This window comes from Microcaecilia unicolor, chromosome 7 (assembly GCF_901765095.1).
Source record: "Microcaecilia unicolor chromosome 7, aMicUni1.1, whole genome shotgun sequence".
Classification (NCBI taxonomy): Eukaryota; Metazoa; Chordata; class Amphibia; order Gymnophiona; family Siphonopidae; genus Microcaecilia; species Microcaecilia unicolor.
Window position 1 is genome coordinate 287,223,251 of NC_044037.1, and position 27,123 is coordinate 287,250,373.

The following is a 27,123-nucleotide window of genomic DNA, read 5'->3' on the forward strand; positions in this document are numbered from 1 at the left end:
TGCCGGGGAGGGGGGCTAAAATGTGCCTCCTCACCTCAGGCTCTGGACCCCCCTCCTGCCGAAGTCTGGCTATGCCCCTGCCTCAGCCAGCCGCAAGACTCTTCTAAACTGTAGCTCGGCCTATATAATCAGGTTAGGATTAAAGCACAGGCCTAGTTCGCCTATGCTTTAAACCAAGGCCCAAATATTTGAAAGAGGGCCTGTAAATTCAGTGACTCTCAAGGCAGGTTTTTGCTCTGGTAACTCAGCTGCTGACAGAAATCAGAATGCATGTGGGGGGGGGGGGGGGGGGGTTGGAGTGTAAGCAAGCCACCGCTGCTCATGGAGACCTGTCTATTCTTGCCACCCCCCTGTGCATTGTCCTCAAGATGACAGAAGGAGCCAGTAGCTTCTTACCTGCTGTGTCCTCCTTGGCTGGTTTTCTTCTGGGCTTAGAACCATACAGAGCTCTATTTGTGGAAGTTTTAAAATACATTTTGTATTACAATGGGGGAGGGGGGAAGCACAACATACTTGTTTGCCTAGGGCCTACCATAGAGTTTAAGAACACAAGAATAGCCATACTGGCAGAAGCATAGCTAGGTGGAAATGCACCCCCAAATGGACTTCTGCCGACGCCTATTTTAAAATATGCCCCGGTGCCATCAGAAGTCCGCTTTCTGCTCCCCTAGCACCCTCACTTTGCATACACTTCTGTGTACTGGGTTAGACTAATGGTCCACCTAGTCCAGTATCCTGCTTCCAACAGTGGCCAGTGTAGGTCAAAAGTACCTGGCAGTATCCCAAAATAGCAGCAAGATTCATGCTGCTGATCCCAGGGTTCATCCTGCCCTGTGTATATCAGACAAAGTGTGGTGTTCACTCCTTCCACTGAAGAACTTCTAATCCAGTAAGACAAACGGGATGGTGGAAATCAAAATATGCTATGAAAGGAATTTTGATTGGTGAGGGTAACATTTATAGTGGGCGGGTTCTTCCATTGGCTTTGCAGGTCTTGAGCACTTTAGATTATTTTTCTATCATCACATTTGGAAAGTAGGTTGCCATGTTCTTGAGTCTTGTCATTCCTTCTTTGGGTCTTAGGTAGGCTTCCTTTCTCATGTCCCAGTGTAAATATTTTGTCTTCTAGTTCAGTGTTTTTCCCAAGTCAGTCCTGGAGTAACTTCTTGCCAGACAGGTTCTCGGGACATCCACAATGAATATGCATGAGATTGATTTACATACACTAACGCATGCGTCAACCTTTTCCTACTTGAGCACACAATTCTGGAATGCGCTGCCGCGAAATTTAAAAACGATCTATGAACTGACTTCCGCAAATTACTGAAGACCCATCTCTTTAACAAGGCATACCACAAAGATCAACAAATGTGAAATCCTCCACACATACCTATAATTGCCTTATAATATCTGCTTGTTATATTACTATCATGCTTTATCACTCTCATGTTACCCAAGATCCTTCTGGAATACTAAATGTCTATTCTCTTATGTATTTCCACTATTCACGATGTATTGTAAGCCACATTGAGCCTGCAAAGAGGTGGGAAAATGTGGGATACAAATGCAATAAAATAAATAAATAAAATACATTATCTCCATTATATGCACATCTCTTTTTTATGCGTATTCATTGGGAATATCCTGAATACCTGACTGGCAAGGAGGTTACTCCAGGACTGACTTGGGAAATACTGTTATAGTTGGTACCCATGAAAAGCTGATGATTGGCCTGCTGTTTTGTTGCTGTCAAGTTTGGCCTGCTGGAGTGGAGGAGTGGGTTAGTGGTTAGTGCAGTGGACTTTGATCCTGGGGAACTGGGTTCAATTCCCACTGCAGCTCCTTGTGACTCTGGACAAGTCACTTAACCCTCCATTGCCCCTGGTACAAAATAAGTACCTGAATATATGTAAACCGCTTTGAATGTAGTTGCAAAAACCTCAGAAAGGCGGTAGATCAAGTCCCATTTCCCTTCCCCTCCTTTATTGGCTAGGATGATGTATTCCAGGGCTGCGCAAGGAAAGTCCGTGGTATCATCGTCGTCTTGGCTGCCGCGTAAAAGTGTGCGCTTTTCAACTTGCTTCATTTGGACCAGCAGTTTTCTTACGCTTCTTTGGAATTCTAGCATTTATTGGGCTCCTGTGCCCATTATACAGACCGACCTTTAGTTCGGAAGAGCCTCACAGGTGGTTCGAGGTGACCTGCAGTTTCATGGATCATGAGCCCCTAAGGAACTTACTTTAAATAGCCAGTAAAAATGGCTCCAAAACTTGCATTGCAGAAGACAAATGAGGCAGAGCACAACATTGAAATGCATCCTACGGTTTTAAGTGCATGTTTAGTCTCCCAAAAGTCTCCTTTGCCATTTTACCCAGATTAAATCTAAGGCCCTCAACTTTTTAATTGCTGCAAAGTGCTTCCAGGCAACTTTAGGTAGAGAATTGCCTTTGCTAGCTCAGCCATCTGGGGAGTGTAATTAAATGCTTCAGTTACATATTAACCATGTGGATTGCTTTCTGCGTGGTTCTTCGTGTGCCCCTGGTAGAGCAGCTAAAGTGGGGGAGGGGGCACCGAGAAAATGTACTTCATGGGCCATTAACTATATTAAGTGTGTGCATAAACATGCAAAATAATAATAATTTAAGAAAAAGACGTGGAAGGGGGATAGAAGAAAAGAAATGCGCTTGAAGGTTGTACCACTTGAAGTTTATGATGTCCTGGCCGTGGCGTAGCCAAGGGTGGCCAGGCCCTCCCACTTTCAACTCAGGCCCACCCAGTAGCAGCACACCTATGATGTGGCCCAAAACTCCCAATGACTGTCCCTCCTGTATACCTTGTAAATAGCAGATCTTTGCCTGCACTGAGCAGCGACTGATACATACTGCTCGCACCAGTCCCACTGCCTTCCCTCTGATGTATTCTCGCCTATGCAGAAACAGGAAGTTGCATCAGAGGGAAGGCTGTGGTGCCAACCAGGGGCGTATCTGCGTGGGGCCTCAGGGGCCTGGGCCCCCGCAGATTTTGCCCTGGCCCCCCCTACCGCCATCAACCCTCCCCCGCTGCCGTTCTTACTTTTGCTGGCGGGGGACCCCAACCCCCGCCAGCCGAGGTCTGCTTCCACCTGCCGCTGCCTTCAAAACTTCTTCTTCAGCCGGCGGGGGACCCCAAACCCCCGCCAGCCGCCCCGCGCTGTTTAAAATTCATCTTCGGCCTCCGTGGCCGTGCTGCTGGGATAGGCGGCGCTGTTGAAATCCACTTCGGAGTCTGACGTCGCAGCACGTACAACGTACAACGACGTCAGACTCCGAAGTGGATTTCAACAGCGCCGCCTATCCCAGCAGCACGGCCACGGAGGCCGAAGATGAATTTTAAACAGCGCGGGGCGGCTGGCGGGGGTTTGGGGTCCCCCGCCGGCTGAAGAAGAAGTTTTGAAGGCAGCGGCAGGTGGAAGCAGACCTCGGCTGGCGGGGGTTGGGGTCCCCCGCCAGCAAAGTAAGAACGGCAGCGGGGGAGGGTTGGCGGCGGGAGGGGGGTGGAGAGACTAAGTTATTGGTGGCGGTGGGGGCTCGGCGGCGGCGGCGGGGGGGGCGGGGGGGGGGGCGCTAAAATGTGCCCCCTCCCTCTGGCTCTGGCCCCCCCTACCGCCGGAGTCCAGATACGCCCCTGGTGCCAACATGAGCAGTGTGTATTAGTTGCTGCTCGCTGCTGGTGAAAATCTGCTATTTAAAAGGTATGCGGGGGAGGGGGGGGCTGTTTGAGAGACCATATGGCATGCAGGCGAGAGAGGGAGAGACCAAATCAATTGTGGGACAAATGAAGTTCTTCTGCCCACCCAAAATTGGGTGTCTGGCTCAGTGGCGTACCAAGGTGGGGGCGATCCGCCCAGGGTGCACACCGCTGGGGGGGGGGGGGGTGCCGCGGCGCGTGCCTGCTGCGAGAGTTCGCTAACTTCTCTCGTTCGCTGCAGCTCCCTCTGCTCCGGAACAGGTTACTTCCTGTTCCGGGGCAGAGGGAACTGCAGCGAACGAGCAAAGTTAGTAAACTCGCAGCAGGCGTGCGCTGCGGCAGCCCCCCCCCCAGCAGCATGCACCCGGGGGAGGGGTGTCTTTTGCCGGGGGGGGGGGGGGGGGCGCCGCCCCGGGTGTCCGCCCCCCTAGGAACACCACTGGTCTGGCTACGCCCCTGTGTCCTGGTCTTTTCTGTGGTTTTCTTCCTCTTCTGGCAGCTGCTTTTGACGTTGCTTAACAGGTACCAAAGTTCTGTTAGTTAGAAGCTGTAGTATTGTCCCTTTAAAAAGTAAGTAATGAAAGCATGAGAATCAGAGGCTTCAGGAATGCTTTCCAATATAGACTGTAGAAGAATTGGATGGGCATGGTAGAGTCGGAGCTGTTTGGGGATCTCGGGAGGGTATAGAACAGGGGCGTCCTACCTCGGCCCTCTCCAGATCGGGTTGTCAGGATTTCCCCAACAAATATGCATAATATCTATTTGTATACAGTGAAGGCAGTGCTTGCAAATAGATCTCAAGCATATTGTTTGGGAAAAATCCTGAAAACCCGATCTGTATTGCGGCCCTCGAGGACCGAGGTTGGAAACCCTGGTATAGATGTTTATGGGGGTGTAGATGGGGTAAATTGAGAGTGTATTATATGTGGGGTGGGTTTGGAAGGACATGGATATAGTTTATTGTTAAACTTGAAAGTGTAAGAGTATGTAGGTTCTAGATTTGTGTGTGTTGATATAGTGAGTAGGGTGATGGGTAGGTAGATGTCTGGGGATGTGTGGATGCCGGGTGAGTGGAGGTGTACGATGTGAAGGATTTTAAATATTTCAGATGCAGTTGAATGGGTGTGTGGGTTGTGTGTTGTTTATAGATTGGTGTTGTGGTGGGGGTGGAGGGGAGTAACTTTGGAAATGTGGGGAACAAAGCCTTGAAAGTACTTTTTTGGTGTCCTCCTTCTCCAGCTGCTTCAAATATTTTTCCCTGTCTCTGTTACTCTGTGCTGCTGTTTGCCAAATTGCTGGTAGGTTGAGGAAGAGATTTTGGAATGGAGCAGGGATGAACAATCACAGTTTTGAACAGTTTTTCTCAAAGAAAGCCGTGGTGATCAAGGCTGAGTTTGCTGAAGAGATTAACTTGATTTTTCTGCTCTTTGAATTTGAGATAGTCAAACATTCTGCTTGCCAAATCTGGTGAATTTTTAGAAAGTAATTGTTTGTTTCATGGGGAAGAAGTGGAAAACGTTTTTAACTCTTAAGCAGATCCCTAACATCCAACAGCATCCTATTCCAGTGGTGCCTAAACCTGCCCCGAGGAATCTCCAACCAGCCAGGGTTTCAGGATATCCACAATGCATATTCATGCAGATGTTCTGAAAACCTGGCAGGCTGGGCAGATCCCCCCCGGGATAGGTTTGGGAATTACTACTCTATGCTATGCTTTTATTTTGTACAGTAGAAATCAAACAAAATAAAACATGGAAAAGAAAATAAGATGATACCTTTTTTTATTGGACTTAACTTAATACATTTCTTGATTAGCTTTCGAAGGTTGCCCTTCTTCGTCAGATAGGAAATAAGCAAAATGTGCTAGCTGACAGTGTATATAAGTGAAAACATTCAAGCATTACTATGACAGTCTGACAGGGTGGGAGGATGGGGGTGGGTAGGAGGTATGCATGGGGACATCAAAGCATATCATTGATATTCTAACAGGATGGGTGTGGATAGGTGAGGGGAGGGTGATCAACAGAGACATACAGCTTTATGGTTTATAATGGGCTAAGAACCCCAGGTCCTTGTTAAGTCCTTTCTGTTGGGTGTTAAAATATTCAATCATTCTGACTTCAAAGGTCTTACGTTCTTGTATGGTTTTAAAGTTACCTTTCAGGATTCTCACTGTGAAGTCACTGGTACAGTGTCCTGGTCCTGTAAAATGTTGACCAACAGGCGTGGGAACCCTGCTGGCACCAGTATTGTTCATATGATGTCTATGTAAATTGAATCTTGTCTTAAGCATCAGCCTGTTTCTCCAATATAGCATCCTTCGTTACATTTTTTACACTGAATATACAGTACAAATAGAGAGGGTAAAACAGCGTACAACCAAAGTATACAGACAAAAAAGAGCAACACTGGGCCTTCAAGACTAGGACAACAGGAGAACTTTATTAACAGGTGACCCGATTACCGGTGCACAGGAGAAGGCTTTTTCCTGGAGCTTGTTTTTTTGTGTTACAGCGGATATCCTAAATAACACTTTAATGTGTTGAGGCACTTGACCTACATTATTAATATACTTCAGTATCAATACTCTGACCCCTGAGGCAGGCGTCATTTGGCGCCGAAACACGGCCCCTGTCGGGTCACCTGTTAATAAAGTACTCCTGTTGTCCTAGTCTTGAAGGCCCAGTGTTGCTCTTTTATTGTCTGTATCCTTTTATTTTGAAAATGACCCGACACGGGCCGTGTTTTGGCATAACAAACGCCTGCCTCAGGGGACTGTGGTAATGGAGATTTACGTGACGTGTCCAGGGTCACAGAAAGTTGTAGTTGGAACCGAGCCAGTTGCTGTTTCACCTCGTTCTAAAGACCTGAAAATGAGGTGAAACAGCAGCTGGCTCGGTTCCAACTACAACTTTCTGTGACCCTGGACACGTCACATGTCGGGCCATTTTCAGAATAAAAGGATAACATTTTTCTCAATCCTGAAGGCCCAGTGTTTGCTTTTTTGTGTGTGTGTTTCTGGGGGTCCACAGGCCAGTCAGGCTTTTAGGATATCCCTAACGAATATGCATGTTCATATACTACAAATAACTATCATTCCTTATTTCATAATTATTCCATAATTCTTTATTTATTACAATACAATGCAAATATCAAGTATCCAAAATCATTCATTTAAAACCAATATCTCTCATCCCTCACTCTCTCTCTCTCTCTCCACATTCATACCATGCAAACTCAATCAAACCTCATTCCCATTTATCTAGCTATCAAACATATAAACGGCGAGTGACCGTACTCACTCGCAAATGCGCAGTAGAGACTTCCCTCTCTGCCCCGCCCCCGCTTCAATACGTGATGATGGGGGCGGGACAGAGAGGGAAGTCTCTACTGGCATGCTGCAGACGTCGGAACCGCTCCCCCTCCGCCCCTCCATCTGGCCCGAGCACTGTGAACTTACATCACCACGCAGCAGCAGGCACATCAGCAAAGCTGCCGTCAGGCTTCCTTCTCTGCCTTTGTCCCGCCCTCGCCGATGTTGCGTCACACGAGGGCGGGACACAGGCAGAGAAGGAAGCCCGCCCCGACGGCAGCTTTGCTGATGTGCCTGCTGCTGCGTGCTGATGTAAGTTTACAGTGCTGCTCGGGCCGGGTGGAGGGGCGGCGGCGGAGGCGACTCCGGGGTGGGGGCTCGGAACCCCCCCCATTCCAAAAGTAGCCCGTTTTCACGGGCTCAACGGCTAGTAATATATATAATATACTGTAAAACATTATTCCCTAAACCAAATCTCCCTCTATTATTACAAGCCTAAACATTTTGAGGGTTTTCTTTGTTTGTTGATATTAAAGTTGATTTTGCCCACACTGCTAAACCATTTCCCCAAATTCCAAAGCAAAAAAGTGCAAGAATCTCTTCTCTGAGCTAATGCTTTACTACATTATAAGTTACTACAAATCTTCCAATATGTCAGTGAATAGCTTATGGGCAAACGTTCCTGTGCAAAAAAACAGAGTTCTTACACTCTAACGAATATGCATGAGAGAGATTTGCATATCATGGAGGTGACCAGGTATGCAAATCTCTCTCATGCATATTACAATTATTAACAGAGATCACTTCTCTACCACCACCTCTTCGTAATGGATCAACAGAGCCCACCCCTATCTCCACATTCTCAACTACTACACGCTGTTCTTTTAATATCCCAACAGAACAACATTTACATAACATCGTTAAAAATATTAAATCTACTACAGCTCCCCATGACTCTATCCCATCTATCTTCATTAAACAATCTGATAAAGAACTCAGCCCTTTTATTCGTCATATGATCTATCTCATCTTCCCACTCAGTAGGAACCATCCCAGCAGCTTGGAAACTAGCCATCGTGAAACCCAAACTTAAAGATCCTTCAAAATCCATCTGAAATAAAAATAACTAACTGTGCGCACCTAAATGTGGGAATGGACTTCTATATGTCCTGTAGAATTGTTTTGCCGTGTAGGAATTGTATTGGATTCCTGTCTTACTTTTTCCGCCCAGATTTCTAGTCTGTGCAAATCTAGTTTCTACATACGCCGTCAGTTGCGTTCAATTCATAGGTACTTCGATCTAGATACATTTCATTCTCTTGTGCTGTTGGTATTGATAACCGTCTTGATTATGGAGACATTAAGGCTCATTTTCAAAGCACTTAGCCTCCCAAAGTTCCATAGAAACCTATGGAACTTAGCCTCCCAAAGTGCTTTGAAAATATGCCTCATAGTCTACTTAGGATGCTCTCGCTTAAACCGAAAGAAGGTGCAATCAGTACGAAACGTGGCTATTAAACTGGTCTGTCATGCACGAAAGTTTGACCATGTTTCTCCCGTTTCGAAAACTTCATTGGCTTCCAACAGAACAATATATTTCATTTAAACTCCTTAAGCTCATTTTTAAGGCCCATAGAGTTGGTCTTCCTGATTACCTCTCTGCCTTTACAATTCCCTATTCACCAACATGACTCCTTCGCTCATGATCGTCTGGTTCTTCCACATCCTAAATCAGCTCAACTTGAAAGCAGTCATCGTACATTCTTCTTTGCAGCTCCTGCTCACTGGAATTCCTTCCCACTATCTTTAAGGTCTGAACTTTCTTTTAAGAACTTTAAAAAAAGCTCTGAAAACCAGGTTGTTTAAGCAGGCTTTTATTTAACTAAAGGAGAGAGTTTGGTTGTCATACTGCATTGCTAAACCCCCCCTTTTCCCAGCCTTGCTCTTATACTATCCATCCACCCTTATGCATGGAGATAGGAGGGTGACAAAGCAGTACAATTTTATGGTTTATAATGGGCTAGAAAACCCAGATCTTTAAGTCCTGTCTGGTGGGTGTCAAAATATTTAATCATTCTGACTTCAAAGGTCTTGCGTTCCTATATTTCTTTTCTGAATGTTTGTTTTTAGCCTGTAAACCACCCAGAACTGCAAGTTAGCTTGGGCGGTATAGCAAGTATAAATAAACTATAAAGTACAGGGTTCTGTAAGTTTTATGGTATAAATGGGAGCCCTACCCATGCCCTCCATGCTCAGCCCACGTGTATGCCCACCCCTTGCTTTTGGGCATTATAGCGCTTAAGGCTCTTGCGTGCATGAGACACTTCTTCCGTTTATACACGTGTATAAAGGGGTGCTTAGTTATAAAATTGCCCTTTACATGACTATTTTATAAAATACACACATGTACCTAAACTGCACTCCTGGGATCATGTACAAGTAGATGCAATCATTCCCATCTTTGCACGTGTGTACCTGCAGGCTGTTTATACTTCTTCATGAACTATGGCTTGATTTGATTGTATTTTTAGATTATTTTATTTTATTGGTGCATATGTGTAGGTTTTGTTCTGTTTATAGACTCCTGATTCAGGCCTAACGACCAAAACATGACTCGTGTTGAGTCTTTGATACTCGGCAATAAAGATTTTGCACCACACCGTTTGTTTTGGGACTTTGTCACCTTTGCTGTTCATCTTGTGGAAAGGCTTGTTCTTCGTGCTTGGGCTGTTTATAACCGCCGTGTTCCACGTGTCAAACATACTTTACATATGCATATGGGTGGGTGGGGGGGGTGGGGGATTCTATAAATGATGCTAAAATTAGACACCATAAAAAGGGCGCTGATCCACACCCTTCCTCCCAGGGCCTGATTGGTTTTTGTCTTTTCAGATGGTGCAAAATTTCCAGGATGAATCGTGTTTTCTAATCAGCACCTTAAAAGGTAAGTATTCTTTTTTTTTTTTTTTTTTTTCCCCCCTGGATTGTTGCCCATGTAAGAATTTTCACAAAAAATGAAATTAGATACTCTAAGGGGCCCTTTTACTAAAGGGTGTTAAGTCTTAGCATGTACTTAATGCGCAAAAAACAGCCTACCTGAAACTCATTAAAGTGTTATGTGGTATTTTGCCTGTTATCATGTGCTAACCCCCCCGCATGATAGATATTTTTCAGAAATGTGTTTTTGAGGGGGCTTGTCATGGGTGGAGAATGGGTGTGGAAGCATTACACAGCTAGTGTGTTCTGATTACCGCATTAATTTTTCACAGGTAATGCACATTAATGACATTAGCATGTGACCTGAAATAAAAACATTTTTTTAAATGCCCTAAAAAAATGCCATTTTGAATCTGGGCTTAGTGTTCAGGAAGGTCCCATGCTAAGATGCGCTAAGCCCAGATTCTAGTACACCTTAGCAAAAGGGCCCCTAAGTTCTAGCTGAATTTATTGATAAACATTTGTGGGACAGGCCTCAGCAGGATCAGAGGTAAGTCAATTTGTGTGCCAGCGTCAGGTGCTTTTGGGGAGAGGGGTGCTGCTTGTGGCTGTGCAGGGTGGGTCCCCTTCCAGTACAGGGCTGGGTTAGGTACCTTCCTTGCCTTCCTGTATAAAACTGATGCTACTCTACCTTGAATTTCAGGCAGTGTATGTGTTGGTACAGGGTCCTGGGTGGAGCAGTTTTGCACTCATTTATCTTCAGTCAGAGAAGAGAGCAGCTCTCTTGAAATGTTAAATGTTATGGTCATGATTGTGACTCTTTTTTATAACTTAATATTAATAAGGGAGAAAATTGAACCCAATTCAAATTACTGAATTAAAATCAAAAGGAAAAATATTCACAAATATGACCAGAAATGTGCAAACGTATAAATGCTGGCTATCTCAGAAATACATCATAACGTTCTCAAAAGGTGGGAGTTCGTGTGGAAGTGGTGGAAAACCATGCACTCAAAAATACTGAAGATGAAACCAAAAGATGGCACAGAACAAACCTGTGGTACATAAGTAATGCCACCCTGGGAAAAGACCAAGGGTCCATCGAGCCCAGCATCCTATCCAGGCCAAGGGCACCTGGCGAGCTTCCCAAACGTACAAACATTCTATACAATCAAGCCATTGTGACATCACTAATGAGGTTGGCTCTTATTGGTGGAATGAGCCACTATGACATCACAATAGGTTAAATCACTGCTCTATGTAATAAAAGTGAGCCAAGTAGAGGACATAAGTACATAAGTAATGTCACACTGGGAAAAGACCAAGGGTCCATCGAGCCCAGCATCCTGTCCACGACAGCGGCCAATCCAGGCCAAGGGCACCTGGCAAGCTTCCCAAACGTACAAACATTCTATACAATCAAGCCATTGTGACATCACTAATGAGGTTGGCTCTTATTGGTGGAATGAGCCACTATGACATCACAATAGGTTAAATCACTGCTCTATGTAATAAAAGTGAGCCAAGTAGAGGACATAAGTACATAAGTAATGCCACACTGGGAAAAGACCAAGGGTCCATCGAGCCCAGCATCCTGTCCACGACAGCGGCCAATCCAGGCCAAGGGCACCTGGCGAGCTTCCCAAACGTACAAACATTCTGTACATGTTATTCCTGAAATTGTGGATTTTTCCCAAGTCCATTTAGTAGTGGTTTATGGACGTGTCCTTTAGGAAACCGTCTAACCCCTTTTTAAACTCTGCCAAGCTAACCACCTTCACCACGTTCTCCAGCAACGAATTCCAGAGTTTAATTATGCATTGGGGTAGAGAAATATTTGTTTTAAATTTACTACACTGTAGTTTCATTGCATGCCCCCTAGTCCTAGTATTTTTGGAAAGCGTGAACAGATGCTTCACATCCACCTGTTCCACTCCACTCGTTATTTTATATACCTCCATCATGTCTCCCCTCAGCCGTCTCTTCTCCAAGCTGATGAGGTTTTTGAAAAAAACGCCCCTCCCCCACTTCTGCAGGTGACAATAGGCTTAGGGTACCTTTACCCACAGTGTAAAACGGGTGCAGAGAGAGAGTCCATGTGGGGCAATCCTTTTCAGACATCCACATGTGCTTATCCCATGGGTATTAAATATCTGTTGTGCACCGCTGGCATGATTTTCAAAAATACTTTTTTTTTAATTAATGTATTCATACTTGCTTTTATGCCTCTTATTAAATTGTATCAAGGCATTTAACAGCGTAAAAATGAAATACAGTTCACAATGGAGTGGAGGAGTGGCCTAGTGGTTAGGGTGGTGGACTTTGGTCCTGGGGAACTGAGGAACTGAGTTCGATTCCCACTTCAGGCACAGGCAGCTCCTTGTGACTCTGGGCAAGTCACTTAACCCTCCATTGCCCCATGTAAGCCGCATTGAGCCTGCCATGAGTGGGAAAGCGCAGGGTACAAATGTAACAAAAATAAAATAGATACTATTGGAGATTCTACATGGAATGTTGCTACTATTGGAGATTCTACATGGAATGTTGCTATTCCACTAGCAACATTCCACGTAGAAGCCTGCGCGGCCACATTGGTGACCTGCAAGGGCCGACTTCTACATGGAATGTTGCTAGTGGAATAGCAACATTTCATGTAGAATCTCAAATAGTAGCAACAGTGAAGGAGTGGCCTAGTGGTTAGAGTGGTGGACTTTGGTCCTGGGGAACTGGGGAACTGAGTTCGATTCCCACTTCAGGCACAGGCAGCTCCTTGTGACTCTGGGCAAGTCACTTAACCCTCCATTGCCCATGTAAGCCGCATTGAGCCTGCCATGAGTGGGAAAGCGCAGGGTACAAATGTAACAAAAATAAAATAGATACTATTGGAGATTCTACATGGAATGTTGCTACTATTGGAGATTCTACATGGAATGTTGCTATTCCACTAGCAACATTCCATGTAGAAGGCTGCGCAGGCTTCTGTTTCTGTGAGTCTGACGTCCTGCACGTACGTGCAGGACGTCAGACTCACAGAAGCAGAAGCCTGCGCGGCCACATTGGTGACCTGCAAGGGCCGACTTCTACATGGAATGTTGCTAGTGGAATAGCAACATTTCATGTAGAATCTCAAATAGTAGCAACAGTGAAGGAGTGGCCTAGTGGTTAGAGTGGTGGACTTTGGTCCTGGGGAACTGAGGAACTGAGTTCGATTCCCACGTCAGGCACAGGCAGCTCCTTGTGACTCTGGGCAAGTCACTTAACCCTCCATTGCCCCATGTAAGCCGCATTGAGCCTGCCATGAGTGGGAAAGCGCGGGGTACAAATGTAACAAAAAAAAAAAAAAGTGAAATCTTTACATGCAGTCCAAGACTCCCAGTTTATCTCAGCATAAAGCATACAAAAGCTGTGTGTTTTTTTTTTTTTTTTACTAATTTGCAGTACTTTAGTTTTGCTATAACCTTGTTTGCAGGCGCAATGGATCCCCCAGTTTAGGGCTGTAAAAACCAAAAGCTGGTTGTTTTCGTTCTCATTCATTTTATTTCTGTTGAGGGATAATTACTGTTGGGAAGAATCCCTGCAAAGGGTGTGTGGGGGGGGGGGGGGGGGGAAAGTCCCTTTAAAAATGACCTTGCATGACACAAACTATGTACTCGCAAACCAGTAACTCCTGTGGTTATTCTGAAAACTGCCACCTCAATTTATAGCACCTCCTTAAGTGAAGCTGCTTCTGGGAGGAAAACATTGTCTCTGGAATACTGTGAAATCAACAGGCATAAAATTGCATGCTGTTTTGCTGGGTGCCTCTGAGCTATCTGGCTCTGTGCCATAGAGGGTCAGGGGTATGGAAAGATGCAGGACGGGCAGCACATGAATGTGGATGAAGCACATTGAATTAGCAGCCCTGTCAAGGTACAATAGGTGAAAAGGTCCCCTGCCTGGAGGGTGTTGAAGTAGGGGGACTGTTTTAAACTTTTCTGATAGTGACAGGTGCCAAAACAGAAGGTGAGCGTGTCTGTGTGTGCATGCGCGTTCTTGCATAAATCTCTCTCTATATAAACTGTTTGGGGATTTTTGTTTTTGTAGAGTGGCCATGAGGGCTTCCAAGACAGGAGTAGCGCATTGCTGTGGTCTATTACTGTAAACCAGGCGTCCTCGAAGCCCACCACCCAGCCTGTTTTTCAGGATTTCCACGGTGAATATATACGAGATCTATTTTCATTCACTGCTTCCAGTGCATGCATGCAAAATAGTTCTTATACATATTCATTGTGGAAATCATGAAAACTGTGCTGGATTGTGGACCTCGAGGACTGGATTTGAGGACCACCCCCCCCCCCCCCCCTATTGTAAACCATTTCTTGGAAGCTCTTCGCTGGCTTTTTTTACGCCAGTGTCCTGACATCCTCCAAACTGAGCTCGAGGTCTTCACGCATGTGCCAATGCATGATTTATTGAAATGGCAGCGTTCACAAAATACAAAATTCAACCGGGGCAGCTGAAGAGAAGAAAGTGGTTAGGGTTATTGTAAACAGGGCTGTGGACTTGGTACACAAAACCTTCAACTCTGACGCCTCTGTTTTTCTGCTGTTCAACCCCACCTCCTACTCATATTAGGCTTTTAAGGGGCCCTTTTATGAAAGAGTGGCAAGCCTACCGTGGGCTTGCTGTGAGGCAGTTTGGCTATACTGCCTGGGCTCCCAGGGGAAGCCCGGTGGCAGTTCCTGCCCCCACCATGTTCCACTTGTGCACATCAAAAAAAACGTTTTTTTCTTTCAGCGGCAGGGGTGCTCCTGGTGGTAATCAGGCAGCGCCAAGATACAGCGGGAGCCCTCATCACCTCCTATCAACTTCTGTCTTCTGTGGCCAACACATTCAAAATTAAACTTCTCCCAGTGTGCACTGGGCTGATTGAAGATGCCAAAGGAACATACACACCTCCTTTTTATCCATAAATATAAAGAATCCCATAGTCCAAAAATGACAAATCAGGTCGAATCGCTATAGTCTGTGGTCATGTGGCAAAACAGCTGCATCATTCACAAAACTCTTTTCAATGTCTCTTGGGCTGACTTATTACTATTTTACTACTAACTTGCCAGAGTTCATCCTTATTTTCTTGGGTCTGCTTTCTATTTTCTGAAAGGTGCCCTTTTGGCTTTCACTGCCTCTTCCACCTCATCATTAGACAGTGTTGGCTGTTTGTCCTTTTTTCAATCTTTTTTTTTTTTTTTTATGTGTGGAATGCATTTTATCTGAACTTCCAAATTCTTTTTTTTTTTTTTTTTTTTAATAATGATCATTCCTCATGCAAACTTTCGACCCTGGCAAGCACTCCATTTATTTTATTTCTAATTAATTTCCTCATTTTATTATAGTATCTCTTTTAAAAATTAAGCTTTACACATGCTACTCAGTGTGCTAGCGATTAAAAAAAATATATATATACTTTTTAGAGGGGAGTGTCATGGGTGGAGACAGAAGCATAGCCAGGTTTGAGGGTGCAGGGGGAGCGGAGAGTGGACGGCGCCAGCATATATTTTAAACGAGACAGCTCGTGTCAAAAATAAGCACCGTCACCGTCAGAACCCCATTTGGGGGAGCGACCGCTCCCCTGGCGACCCACCTAGCTATGCCTCTGGGTGGAGAGTGGGTGTTCCCACATTATGCAGTTAGCGTGTTATTAGCGTGTGCACTGACTGGATAAGGCAGAGTTAATGGGGCAGAACCTAGCACCTGGCTAAATAGGAGGCGATAGGTACTTGCGTGTTAATTCTATGCAGGTGCTGCACATTAATGACAGCACACGACCTGCAATAACATATTTTTAAATTCTACTCTCCCTCATTAGTGCTGCATTAAGTCTGGGCTTAGCAAATGGGGAAAATCCTGCATTAAGCCCAGGTTTTACTGCAGTTTAGTACTACTACTACTACTTAACATTTCTAGAGCGCTACTAGGGTTACGCAGCGCTGTACAAAATTACAAATCAACAAAGAACGGTCCCTGCTCAAAGGAGCTTACAATCTAAAGGAAAAGGTCCCCTTAGTTTTCCTTGTGGAAAGATCAACTAATGGAATGATTTTTTTTTTCAGTGAAGCTACTAAAATAAAATAAAAAAATGGTTGGAGAAGTAAAATAGGATTACTGATATATAAACTGACAGATGCTATCCTGTAGTTCACGTGGACAGGGCCAGTTTTAGACATGGTGTGGCCCAGGGCAGAAATTAAGGAGGGGGCCCCTGACCCTGATTCCCTCTCCACTGATCTCCCCACCTGCATTGTTCCCATGTGGTCCAGGCCAGGGGCGTATCTGAAGTGCGGCGGTAGGGGGGGCCAGGGCCAGAGTGAGGGGGCACATTATAGCCTCCCCCCGCCGTTGCTGTCGCCTACCTTCGCTGGGGGGGGCCCCAACCCCCGCCAGCCGAGGTCCGCGTCCTCCTGCCGCTGCCGGCTGCCTGTAAAAGAATTCCGTCAGCTGGCGGGGGACCCCCAACCCCCGCCAGCCAAGCCGAGGTCCTTTCATTTCTTCTACTAAAGCTGGCGTCGAAAGTTTCTTCTGAGTCTGACGTCGCTGCACGTTGTACGTGCAGGACGTCAGACTCAGAAACAGAATGCCCCTGAGGCCCCACGCAGATACGCCCCTGGTACAGGCGTCTCTTCCATTTCTCCCCACCATCTCCCTCCCTTCCCCTCACCTTGTGGTCATCTTGAACATTTTTATTTCCCTTCTCAGAGGGGCCTCGGCGCAGCAGCCATCCTCATAAACTTCCTTCGGCTGTCACGAATCTTTCTCTCTCTGCCATGATCCGCCCAGGTGGAAACAGGAAATTGCATCAGAGGGGGGCGGATCGCCTCAGAGAGGGAAAGCTTCACGGCAGCCGCAGACAGCTTGAGAGAATGGCTGCCGTGCCGGGCATCTCTGAGACGTTAAATACATTTTTAAAGAAGGTTGGGAAGGAGGACGAGACAGATTGTAGTGGGGACCATGGGACCCCTTGGAGCTGTGAGGCTCTGTTTGCCCCCCCCCCCCCCCAACGCCTTCCTTGCACGTGGATGAGCGGTCCTTATTTCTAGATGTCATTTCTTTGCAACTTCTCTTTACATGTGAGTGAATTTTCTTTTTATGGCTTGTTAGTCTTCTGTTTTTTTTTTTTTGTGATCACCTTAACTTAGTAACGGGACTCATTACATCATGTCTCCATGATAAGAACAACACCCAGCCCTGTCTCTGCCCTAAGGGCCATCAAGTCTGGGATTTTATTACCTAGACTATGAGCCTTTATGCTTTTGTAGCCTTTCAGATGCTGCTCTTGTCTTTCCCATTATATGTGTTCTCATAATCACATGTATCTTACCTGTTCTTTATAGGTCATATTTCTCCCCCGCTAGGGCATACAGAATGGCTTGTATTTTGTACCCCCAGACATTTTAATAGGGTGGATTGGGATTTCTTGGGGTAGTAGAAGTCAACTATTGTTGGGTTGGAAGGGTGGAGGGTTATTATAGTTGCTGATTATTTATTTTTTTAATTTGTGATTTATAAACAGTTGCACAGCATAATGTTCCTTTTTATACTTTGATTAAAGACATTTTAAATATAAAATCAAAAGCGCTTGAGGCTTCTGCAGATGAGGACAGAGCACACGGGGATGGGCCGGAGACAGAACCTGCGGGGATGAGGTAGGGGACAGAGACAGAACCTGCGGGGATGAGGTGGGGGACAGAGACAGAACCTGCGGGGATGAGGTGGGGGACAGAGACAGAACCTGCGGGGATGGGGTGGGGACAGAGACAGAACCTGCGGGGATGAGGTGGGGGACAGAGACAGAACCTGCGGGGATGGGGTGGGGGACAGAGACAGAACCTGCGGGGATGAGGTGGGGGACAGAGACAGAACCTGCGGGGATGGGGTGGGGACAGAGACAGAACCTGCGGGGATGAGGTAGGGGACAGAGACAGAACCTGCGGGGATGAGGTAGGGGACAGAGACAGAACCTGCGGGGATGAGGTGGGGGACAGAGACAGAACCTGCGGGGATGGGGTGGGGACAGAGACAGAACCTGCGGGGATGAGGTGGGGGACAGAGACAGAACCTGCGGTGGGGACAGAGACAGAACCTGCGGGGATGGGGTGGGGGACAGAGACAGAACCTGCGGTGGGGACAGAGACAGAAACCTGTGGGGATGAGGTGGGGGACAGAGACAGAACCTGCGGTGGGGACAGAGACAGAACCTGCGGGGATGGGGTGGGGACAAAGACAGAACCCACAGGGATGGGGACAAACTTTGTCCCGGTGTCATTCTCTAGTTAGTACTCTGTGAAAGAAAGGAGACACCACGAAGGCATTAAACGTAGATGCCCTGTTACAGAATTGTCCTTTCTGTGCATCTCCCTAAACTAGACGAATCTACTAGGCAGACTGGGTGGCCTATTTTCCTTTATATACCACTGTTTACTATGCTGCCGTGTAGTAACTCTGTGAATCATGTTGGGCTATTGCTTATGCCAAGCAAGCTGGTATTACTTTATAGTCCTTCACAGTGTACTACCTTTGTACTGGGAATTTGGCAGCTATGAGTTCTTTACAGGGAACTGCATTTCTGCGGAGATTTCACTTTAGTTTAGTTGCCACACAGATTCTTTACCAGTAGGTCCGTGGTTGGCAGGAAGGTCTCAGACCCAAAATGAACACGTGACAATTTTGATCTTGCCGCACGTCCATTTTCGGCCAAAAAAAGAGGCCTTTTTTTTTTTTTTTTTTTTTTTACAGGCGCTCTCTAAAATGGATCAGCGCACGCCCAAAACGCGTGCCTACACTACTGCAAGCCATTTTTCAGCATACCTTTGTAAAAGGACCCCTTGGTTTCTGGTTTTCTACTTGGCCTTCAATGTTGCTACATGTTTTCTGTTCTTGAGTCAATATACGTTTGTTTTATATTAATACTTGGAGGGTGGGGGGATGCCAAGGTTAAATCTTTGATGGCTTCTTTTCAATTGCTTTTTCTGTAAAGGTTGGGCTCTAATCATTTATGTTCCTTTGTATTTTTATTGACTGAATTCTTATATGTCATCAATAAACATGCTGTAATATAAAATAATGGGGTGGGTGGGGGTGGGGGAACTGTTGAAAGTTTGACAGATTGTATCATTTTGTTTTATTGTGTGCACTTTGATTATTTTCATCTTTATATACCCAGATTGTTGGATGAATTTACTTTGGTCATCAATAAAGAATGTTGAAATGTAAAAGAAGCATCTATAGGATAATTTTATAAAGGTTTTTTTTTTTTCCATATGGAAGGGCCTCTTATAAAATTTGCCTGTGGTGTGCATGCACCAACAACAGGGGAATTCTCAACCCAGTCCTTGGGAGACACCTAGTCAGTTAGGTTTTCAAGATACCCTCAATGAATATGCATGTACTAGATTTGCATACAATGGAGATAATGCATGCAAATTTACCTCACTCATATTCATTGTGAATATATTAAAGCTGACGGGCTGGGTGTGCCTCAAAGACTGGATTGAGAACTCCTGGTCAGTAAGAGGGCTTGTATTTACACATGAATCATGGCTGCATAAGTAAATAAGTATTTCCATACCAGGAGAGACCAAAGGTGTCCAGCAAGCCCAGCATCCTGTTACCAACAGTGGCCAATCCAGGTCCAGGTCAAGATCCCAAAACAGTACAATACATTTTTTTTGCTGCTTAACCTAGAAATAGGCAAGTCCATTTAATAATGGCTTATGGACTTTCTTTTAGGAAGGTAGCCAAACCTTTTTAAGCCCCGCTAAGCTAACTGCTTTTACTACATTCTCTGGCATCGAATTTCAGAGTTTAATTACACATTGAGTGGAGAAATATTTTCTCTGATTTGTTTTAAATTTACTACTGGGTAAGCATTCCTGGGCATGTAGTTTGGTAAGAGCAGGGGCAGAGTTGCTCAGTGGCAACCTATTTTATGTGACTTATGTCTGGGGAACATTTTGAATAGAAGTTAAGTAGCACTTCTTTTTCTATAAAAATTGTGTTTGGAAGAATAATAGTATCCACTGGAGTGGCTTACATCTCTGAATATCCAGCGTAAGATGCAGTGGTGTAGCCAGACCCAGTATTTTGTATGGGCTCAGAGTTAATTTAGATGGGCCCTTCCTCACCCCCCCCCCCCCCCAAGAAATATTTTAAAAAATGATAGATTTTATTTCACATACCCCACATCAACGTCTCTCCTCTTCTGCGGCATCCCGGCAATTGCCTGCCCGTCACTGAACCCGTCCACTCCCAAGTGTACCGTACAGGCATCCCCAGTGCCTGCAGTGATTCATTATTGGTGTCTGCACCGGCCCTGCAGTCTTCTATTGGTTGGGTCCTGCCCTCACTGATGTCATTTCCTGTTTCCTGTCTGGTGGAACCCGGCCGATGGAAGCCTGCGGGGGCCAGTGCAGGCAGTAATAATGAATGACTGCAGGTGCTGGGGACGTCTCTAAGGTACACCAGGGAGGAACAGGGTTCAGTGATGGGTAGATGCTGGCCACGCTGCTGATTACTGCTGGGAATGCCCCAGTGGTAAAAAATAGAAAAATATTTTCTACTGCGGGATTTGGCGTGCGCCAAACTCAGAATTACTGCCGGGCGGATGTGCTACCCTGGCGGTAGTGCTGATCTGGCATGCGCTACCGGTGCGTTAGCCCTCCTGCAGCTTTGTAAAAGGGTCTCTTAGTGTATGATCCCTCCCAGCCCAAAATCTCACAGGTATATGGATGGGTTAATTTTTTTTAATGTTGTTTTTTTTTTAATTTATTTCTAGCTGAGAGCAACAATGGCTATCACATCATCTTGAAGTGAAGGCTGCGAGAGAGCAGGGACCGGACAGGCTCCCCCTCCGATTCGCTGGGACAGTCACAGCAGAAACTGGAAATGTGAAGATGGCTTTGGATTAACAAGTGTTAAAAGGGCTGTTCTGAACAATCACCACCAACAAAACGCTACTAAAAAAACAAAAACAAAAAAAACCCATAAAAGCATCAAAAACATTCAAAAAGATGTTTTAAAGAATTTTAAAGGCCAACGCTTTATTTTTTTTCTAAATATATGTTATAAATATTTGTTTTTATACAATCTCTTGGAGCATTTCTGCTCTTTGGTCACAAACATCCACCTTGTTGTAGAGGGGAATAAAACAGAGAAAGCATTTGGGGAGGGGTTGACATTAGTGCCTTATGCCCCAGCCATCCTTATGACCTGAAAGGAGGGGTGATTACAATTTGCTCTGTAGCTTTCAATGTGCCTTAGATGCTGGTCAGCTGAAATCTTGTCCATACAAACTCAGTAATAGTGTAAATCTTATGCCTATTTAATCCTCTTAAATTGTTTTCCTAGAGGGAATTGCATTTTTTTTTTTTCTTTCCTTCGCCTTGGATAGAACAAAATCAGACCCCTGGGGAGATTTTTTTTTTTTTTTTTTAACTTTTTGAGTTATATGTTTTCTCTTTCTCTCCATTGGCCGCCCTCCCTTTACCCTGAAAAAGGAAAAAAAAACCCCAAACATACGCAACTGAAGACTCTACAAATTTTATTTTGTTTTGAATGTTGAAATGACACCCCCCCCCCCCCCCCCGCTAAGGGTTGCATGTTTTTAGCATTTTTGAGATTATTGACAACAAACCTCTCCTGTGTCTGAAGGACCCGAAACAAAATGATACATTGGACTTTGAAGGCCTGTTTGAAGAAATATCAGAAGATGCAGGTGTACATTGCATGACGATTAGTTTAGTATCTAAAGAGAATGATGTGTTTTGAGACAATATCTTACACGGTTGTCAAAGGATGGCTTTTATTAAAGAAAATATTTTTATACTTTTGACAATCTGTCTGGCTTTTAGATAGTCCGTAACATATCTTGGTGTCATCCACTGATGGGAAATGGTGATTTTGAGAAGCAATTTAGCATGGCACTGCATTGAAAAACTATTTTGATGAGCTTAATTTAACAATAATCCTATATAATAATTTTCACCTCCAATGTTCCATGGCTGCCTGGGTTCGTAACATCTGATGACGTCAGCTAGCCTCCAGCGTTCCGTTCCCCCTCACTGCCCCGCCCTCGCATCAAAACGTAATGACGTCAGATGGTGGAACAGTAAGAGAGAAGGGAACACTGGAGGCGAGCTGACGTCAAGAGGGGAGGGGAGAATTGATGGATGGGATGGGAGGACAGTAGAGGAGAGAATCGCGGGACATGGATGGGAGGGTAGGGGAAAGACAAAAAAATCACTTACAAGAAAGCCTTTCTAGGGCCCGTTTCATTGTTGAGGAAACGGGCTGGGTTCCACTAGTAATAATAATAAAAAGCGAAACCTAGCAATCTCGCACCATGCCCTGCTTAGGAGGAAGCAGAAAAATGTCATCAGGCATCATCATGTTGCTTGAGTGTGGTGGTCTGGTGTCCTTTAAACATGATATTCATGCTTTCCCTCAGTCTGTTCTAGAAAATATGATTTTGGTAAATGTGTACCGATATCTAACTTCAGGGAAAGATACGGTGATCATATTGCTTGTGTTCAAAAAGGGCAGTCTGAGCTTGCCCAGAGGATAACCCACATGTAACATAGTAGATGATGGCAGAAAAAGACCTGCACGGTCCATGCAGTCTGCCCAACAAGATAAACTCATATGTGCTACTTTTTGTGTATACCTTACCTTGATTTGTACCTGTCATTTTCAGGGCACAGACCGTATAAGTCTGCCCAGCACTATCCCCGCCTCCCAACCACCAGTCCCGCCTCCCACCACCGGCTGTGGCACAGACCGTATAAGTCTGCCCAGCACCATCTCCGCCTCCCACCACCGGTTCTGGCACAGACCATATAAGTCTGCCGAACACCATCCCCGCCTCCCAACCACCAGTCCTGGCTCTGGCACAGACCGTATAAGTCTGCCCAGCACCATCTCCGCCTCCCGCCACCAGCTCTGCCACCCAATCTTGGCTAAGCTCCTTAGGATCCATTCCTTGTAGTATTCTCAAGAAACCGAAGTCTGACCCGAGCATAACTAGTACCAACTTAAACTGGTGCATTGGTATGATTCCTGTCTCAGGTCATCTGCTCCTCAGCTGCATTCTCGGCTCCTGGGGGAGGGAAAAGAAAGGTGGGAGTCGGCCATCTTGTAATGGAGACTTCTAGGCCTCTCATTCCAGAACTTCGGTGTCTCGAGCCAAGCAGTGTTGGTGAAGTGACTGAACAAAGTTGTGAGGGGATGCAAACTAGGGGAAAAATTTCCTGGACGGATGCAAATAAACTCTCAAGCAGCAGAAAACTGCTTGGTCAACCTCTTTTTTTTTTCCCCCTCCACCGACCGAAAGCATAAAATAGGAGTGACTGAGCCTGTCCCTTTTTCAGTGCAGCGATATGATCACTGTAAATGATAACACCGTACAAGAGATATTGCTCTGTGTGTGCCTGCCAGCTCATAGAATTTTGCTGAACATTAAAAATTCAAAACGTTTTCATATTTTTATAATATCTTGCTTTTCTCTGTAGAATTTTATTTTTAAATTTATTGCCTTATATTTCCTAATTTTGGCAGTCAGGTATCTTATTGGAGATTTTCTCTGTTTTAAAGATGAGGGATTGCTTTTGCCGTTACACTTTAAAATATAGTGAAGATAACGTTCAAACCGCAGTCAAAAAGCGTACAAATAAGCAGTTGGTTTACGTGCTTAGCTTTATGCCGACATTCAGCAGCTTTGCTCATTAGTTTGGAACTCTTAAATTAAATACTGCAGATGATTTATCCATTTAAAGTTAGGGCTACCGTTCTCCTAACTGGATAAATTGATCTGGGCAGAGGCCGAGCGTTGCTGCCAGCTGCATACAGGGGCCCTTTTACTAAAGGATTGGCACAGTCTGGAAGTGCCGCAGAAGCCCGGTCGTAGTTCCCATCCCTAGCTTGTTCCATTTCTGGCACTACAAAAATATTTTGTGGCACCGGTGCTTACTCAGTGGAAATTGGCGCTGCCCGGTTACCACCGGGTTGGCGCGGGTGCCCTTACTGGCATCTCAATGGGTGGCGGTAAGTACTCCCTCCCGAAATGGCGCTGAGAGGAGCCCCAAGTGCCTGACTGCCTCATAGCTTTTTATTTTTCTCTTTAAAATGTAAGCTGCTTCTGGAGCCCCACAAGCAGACTGAACATTTTAAAACAAACAAAGAATCAAGTGTATGTTGCTGCGGTCCCTCCACCAATCCAGTTCTCTTAACTTTGCAAGTGGGAATGATTTCGGGGGTACAGAAATCTCTCTGGAATAAATTGTCCCCGATACTTTCAGGCCAAGTCTAAGAAAACCACATTCCTGCTGGTGGCACGCATAAGCAGATCTGGCCGTGAGGGTCAGCAGTGAACTTTTTACTGGCGGGTACTTGTTAGGAAGGTAGCCGCTCTGCTTTAAGGGGAAATGTGCAGCAGGAGGGAGAGAAAAAAAACAGGGGGAAGGAATGAGAATTGTGTACTCCTATCAATGTTCCTTTTAATTTGTGACAGGCTCTGTGTGCAAAAATTCTCTCTTATAGAACTTTTTATGAACCCGGTTCCCAAATTTGTATGGTATGAGCCAAGTGCACATCGGGAAATATAATCTAAGGAATATCAGGATTTCATCGGTGTTATGAAAGCAATTTTACATTAAAGGCCCTGTTTACAAAGCTGTGTTAGAGGCCCGCTAGCGTTTAGCTAATCACGTAGATGTCCATAATATTCCTATGGGCATTAAAAACGTTAGCGCACCTTAGAAAACAGGGCCCTAAGTTTATTTTAGCAAATTATTTGTTTTAAATAATTAGAAAACATCAGCCACTAAAATAAGGCAAATACGACTAGTTTCAGTTTCCCTGTTCTGCTTTAAAATTGTCACCACATTACATTTTCTTGTGTACAATGTTTTGCTGTGTGCACGGAGTTCATGACCTGTGTGCACATCGCACAGCATAGAGGGAACACAGCTTTCTATGGCTCTTCAGATATCATAAGTACAAATAATTCAATAGCTATCTTTTTTAATTTTTTTTTTATTGGGTCTTCAAACAAGAGGTCTGTGTGGTTTGAAAAGCTGATCTACTGTTCGATTAGCACAGCCTACATAGAATTCAGTCTCCTCCATTATCAGCACGGGCTGCTAGAACGCTGCTCTTCCAGGGGTCCTTTTACTAAGCTGTGGGGGAAAAGGGGCCCTGCAGTAGCGACTGCCATTTTTCCCACATGCCAGGGCCCTTTTTACTGCAGCAGGTAAAAAATCCCCCCCCCCCCAAAAAAAAAAATGGCCACCCATTGAGGTGGTGGTATGGGCTCCTGTGGTAACACAGCAGTAACCGGGCAGTGTGCAGCGATGTCCGATTACCACTGGGTTGGCGCCGCGCTATAAAAATTTTGTTTCCGGCATGATGCACACTCAAGCCAGAACGACCACCGATGACCGCGTTGGGCTGGTGGTAGTCCTGAGTTAGCGTGCAGTAAGCCCACATTGGGCTTACCGATGCTTTTATGTAAGGGCCCCCGAATGAATGCATTGCATTTCTATTAGCGTGTCTCAGATATAATTGCCAGTAGGAACCATCGCATAAATAATCACGCTTTTATTCAGGAACTGACAGATCGCTGTGTTAAAAAACAGGGGGAACTTTATTAGCAAAGTGCATTAGGCTATTTAGGGACCCTTTTAGTAAGGCGTGCCGAAAAATAGCCTACGCTGGTGTAGGCACGTGCATTGGATGTGCGCAAGTCCATTTTTCAGCGTGCCTGCAAAAAAAAAGGCCTTTTTTTGTGGCTGAAAATGAATGTACGGCCAAATTTAAACAAGCGCGTGTCTATTTTGGGCCTGAGACCTTACCGCTAAGGTAACGGGTGACCCCCATACATGGCCGATTACCACCTGGTTAGCGCCACGTGGTAGAAAATAAGAAATGATTTTCTGCCGCCCGTTTTGGATGCACGTCAAAATTTAGAATTACCGCCCGGGGTACACAGTAGCCGGGCGCTAGTTCTAATTTGACATGGATTGTACACGCCTCGGCACCTACGTGTCTTAGTAAAAGAGCCCTTAATGCATGGTTTGGCACATGGTAATAGCTCAGGCACAAACACATTAATAGCTTACATGGCATTTGTACAGTTGGTGCTCGCTAAGTTGTGCACTAAAACTTTTTTTTGGGGAAGGGGAAGAACTGGATGGGGCATGGGTGGAGAATGGCCACGGAGAGTGTTTGGTACTTGCCACATAACAAGTGCAGTGCATTCTCATGCAGTCGGCCCGGGTCCACTTAACCGTCTCTTAAATAGGAGGCTGTAAGTGGATCTGAAGTAACGACTATTTCAGTACCGTGCACTAAGGGATGTTTTAATGCAGGATCTGCACACGAGATGCTGGGCAGTTGCTGCATTAGCCCCCTCGTTCTATAAAGGTTGCCAAAAATTTGCACATGCAAATTTATGTGCGTTCCTGATTTGTGCGTGCAATTTAATAGATTATTGAGCCAATTAGTGCCAATAATTGGCTTTTTAACAAGCAACTATTGGCACTAATTAGATTTAATTGGGACCAACATGCATAAAGGTGTCCTTTTACCAGGGGCGTAGTCAGACCTCAGTGGGAGGGGGGGCAGAACCCGAGGTGGGGGGGCACTTTAGCCGCCACCGCCACAACTGCCCCCCTCCCCCGCCGCCACATCAGGTACCTTGTTTGCTGGCGGGGGTCCCCAATCCCACCAGCCAAAGAGTCTTCTTCAGTGCCGGTCAACTCCGGCGCCTTCGTTGTGTGATCATCTGTTTCTGGCGCCTTACGTCCTGCACGGGGCTCTTCGGCTGGCGGGGATTGGGGACCCCCGCCAGCAAACAAGGTACCTCATGATGCGGCGGGCGGGGAGGTCAAATGTAGAGGGGGCCAGGGCGTAATCTGTGGGGGCCCGTGGCCCCACATAGCTACGCCCCTGCCTTTTACTAAGCTGTGGTAAAAAGTGGTGTGCAGTAGTGTAGGCACGTGTTTTGGGCGTGCACTGGGCCAGTTTTTACCGTGTCTGCAAAAAAGGGCTTTTTTTAAAATGGAATGGGAAAAGGGTATGCGGTAAAACTGAAACCAGTGCGCCCCTAAAACTGGCCT

General features: G+C 45.6%; 1 protein-coding gene across 1 annotated transcript in view; it reads left to right on the forward strand.

Annotated features, from left to right (window-relative positions):
- The window catches only part of LOC115475141 (transcription factor CP2-like protein 1), a 75,885-nt gene extending 54,800 nt beyond the window's left edge, over positions 1-21,085 (forward strand). Inside the window, exons 12-13 of the mRNA XM_030210880.1 lie at positions 9,932-9,983; positions 20,787-21,085. Of these exons, the coding sequence (XP_030066740.1) occupies positions 9,932-9,983; positions 20,787-20,824 (90 nt within the window). The 3' untranslated portion in view covers positions 20,825-21,085. The remainder of the gene's footprint in view (positions 1-9,931; positions 9,984-20,786) is intronic.
- Positions 21,086-27,123: the final 6,038 nt, after the last annotated feature.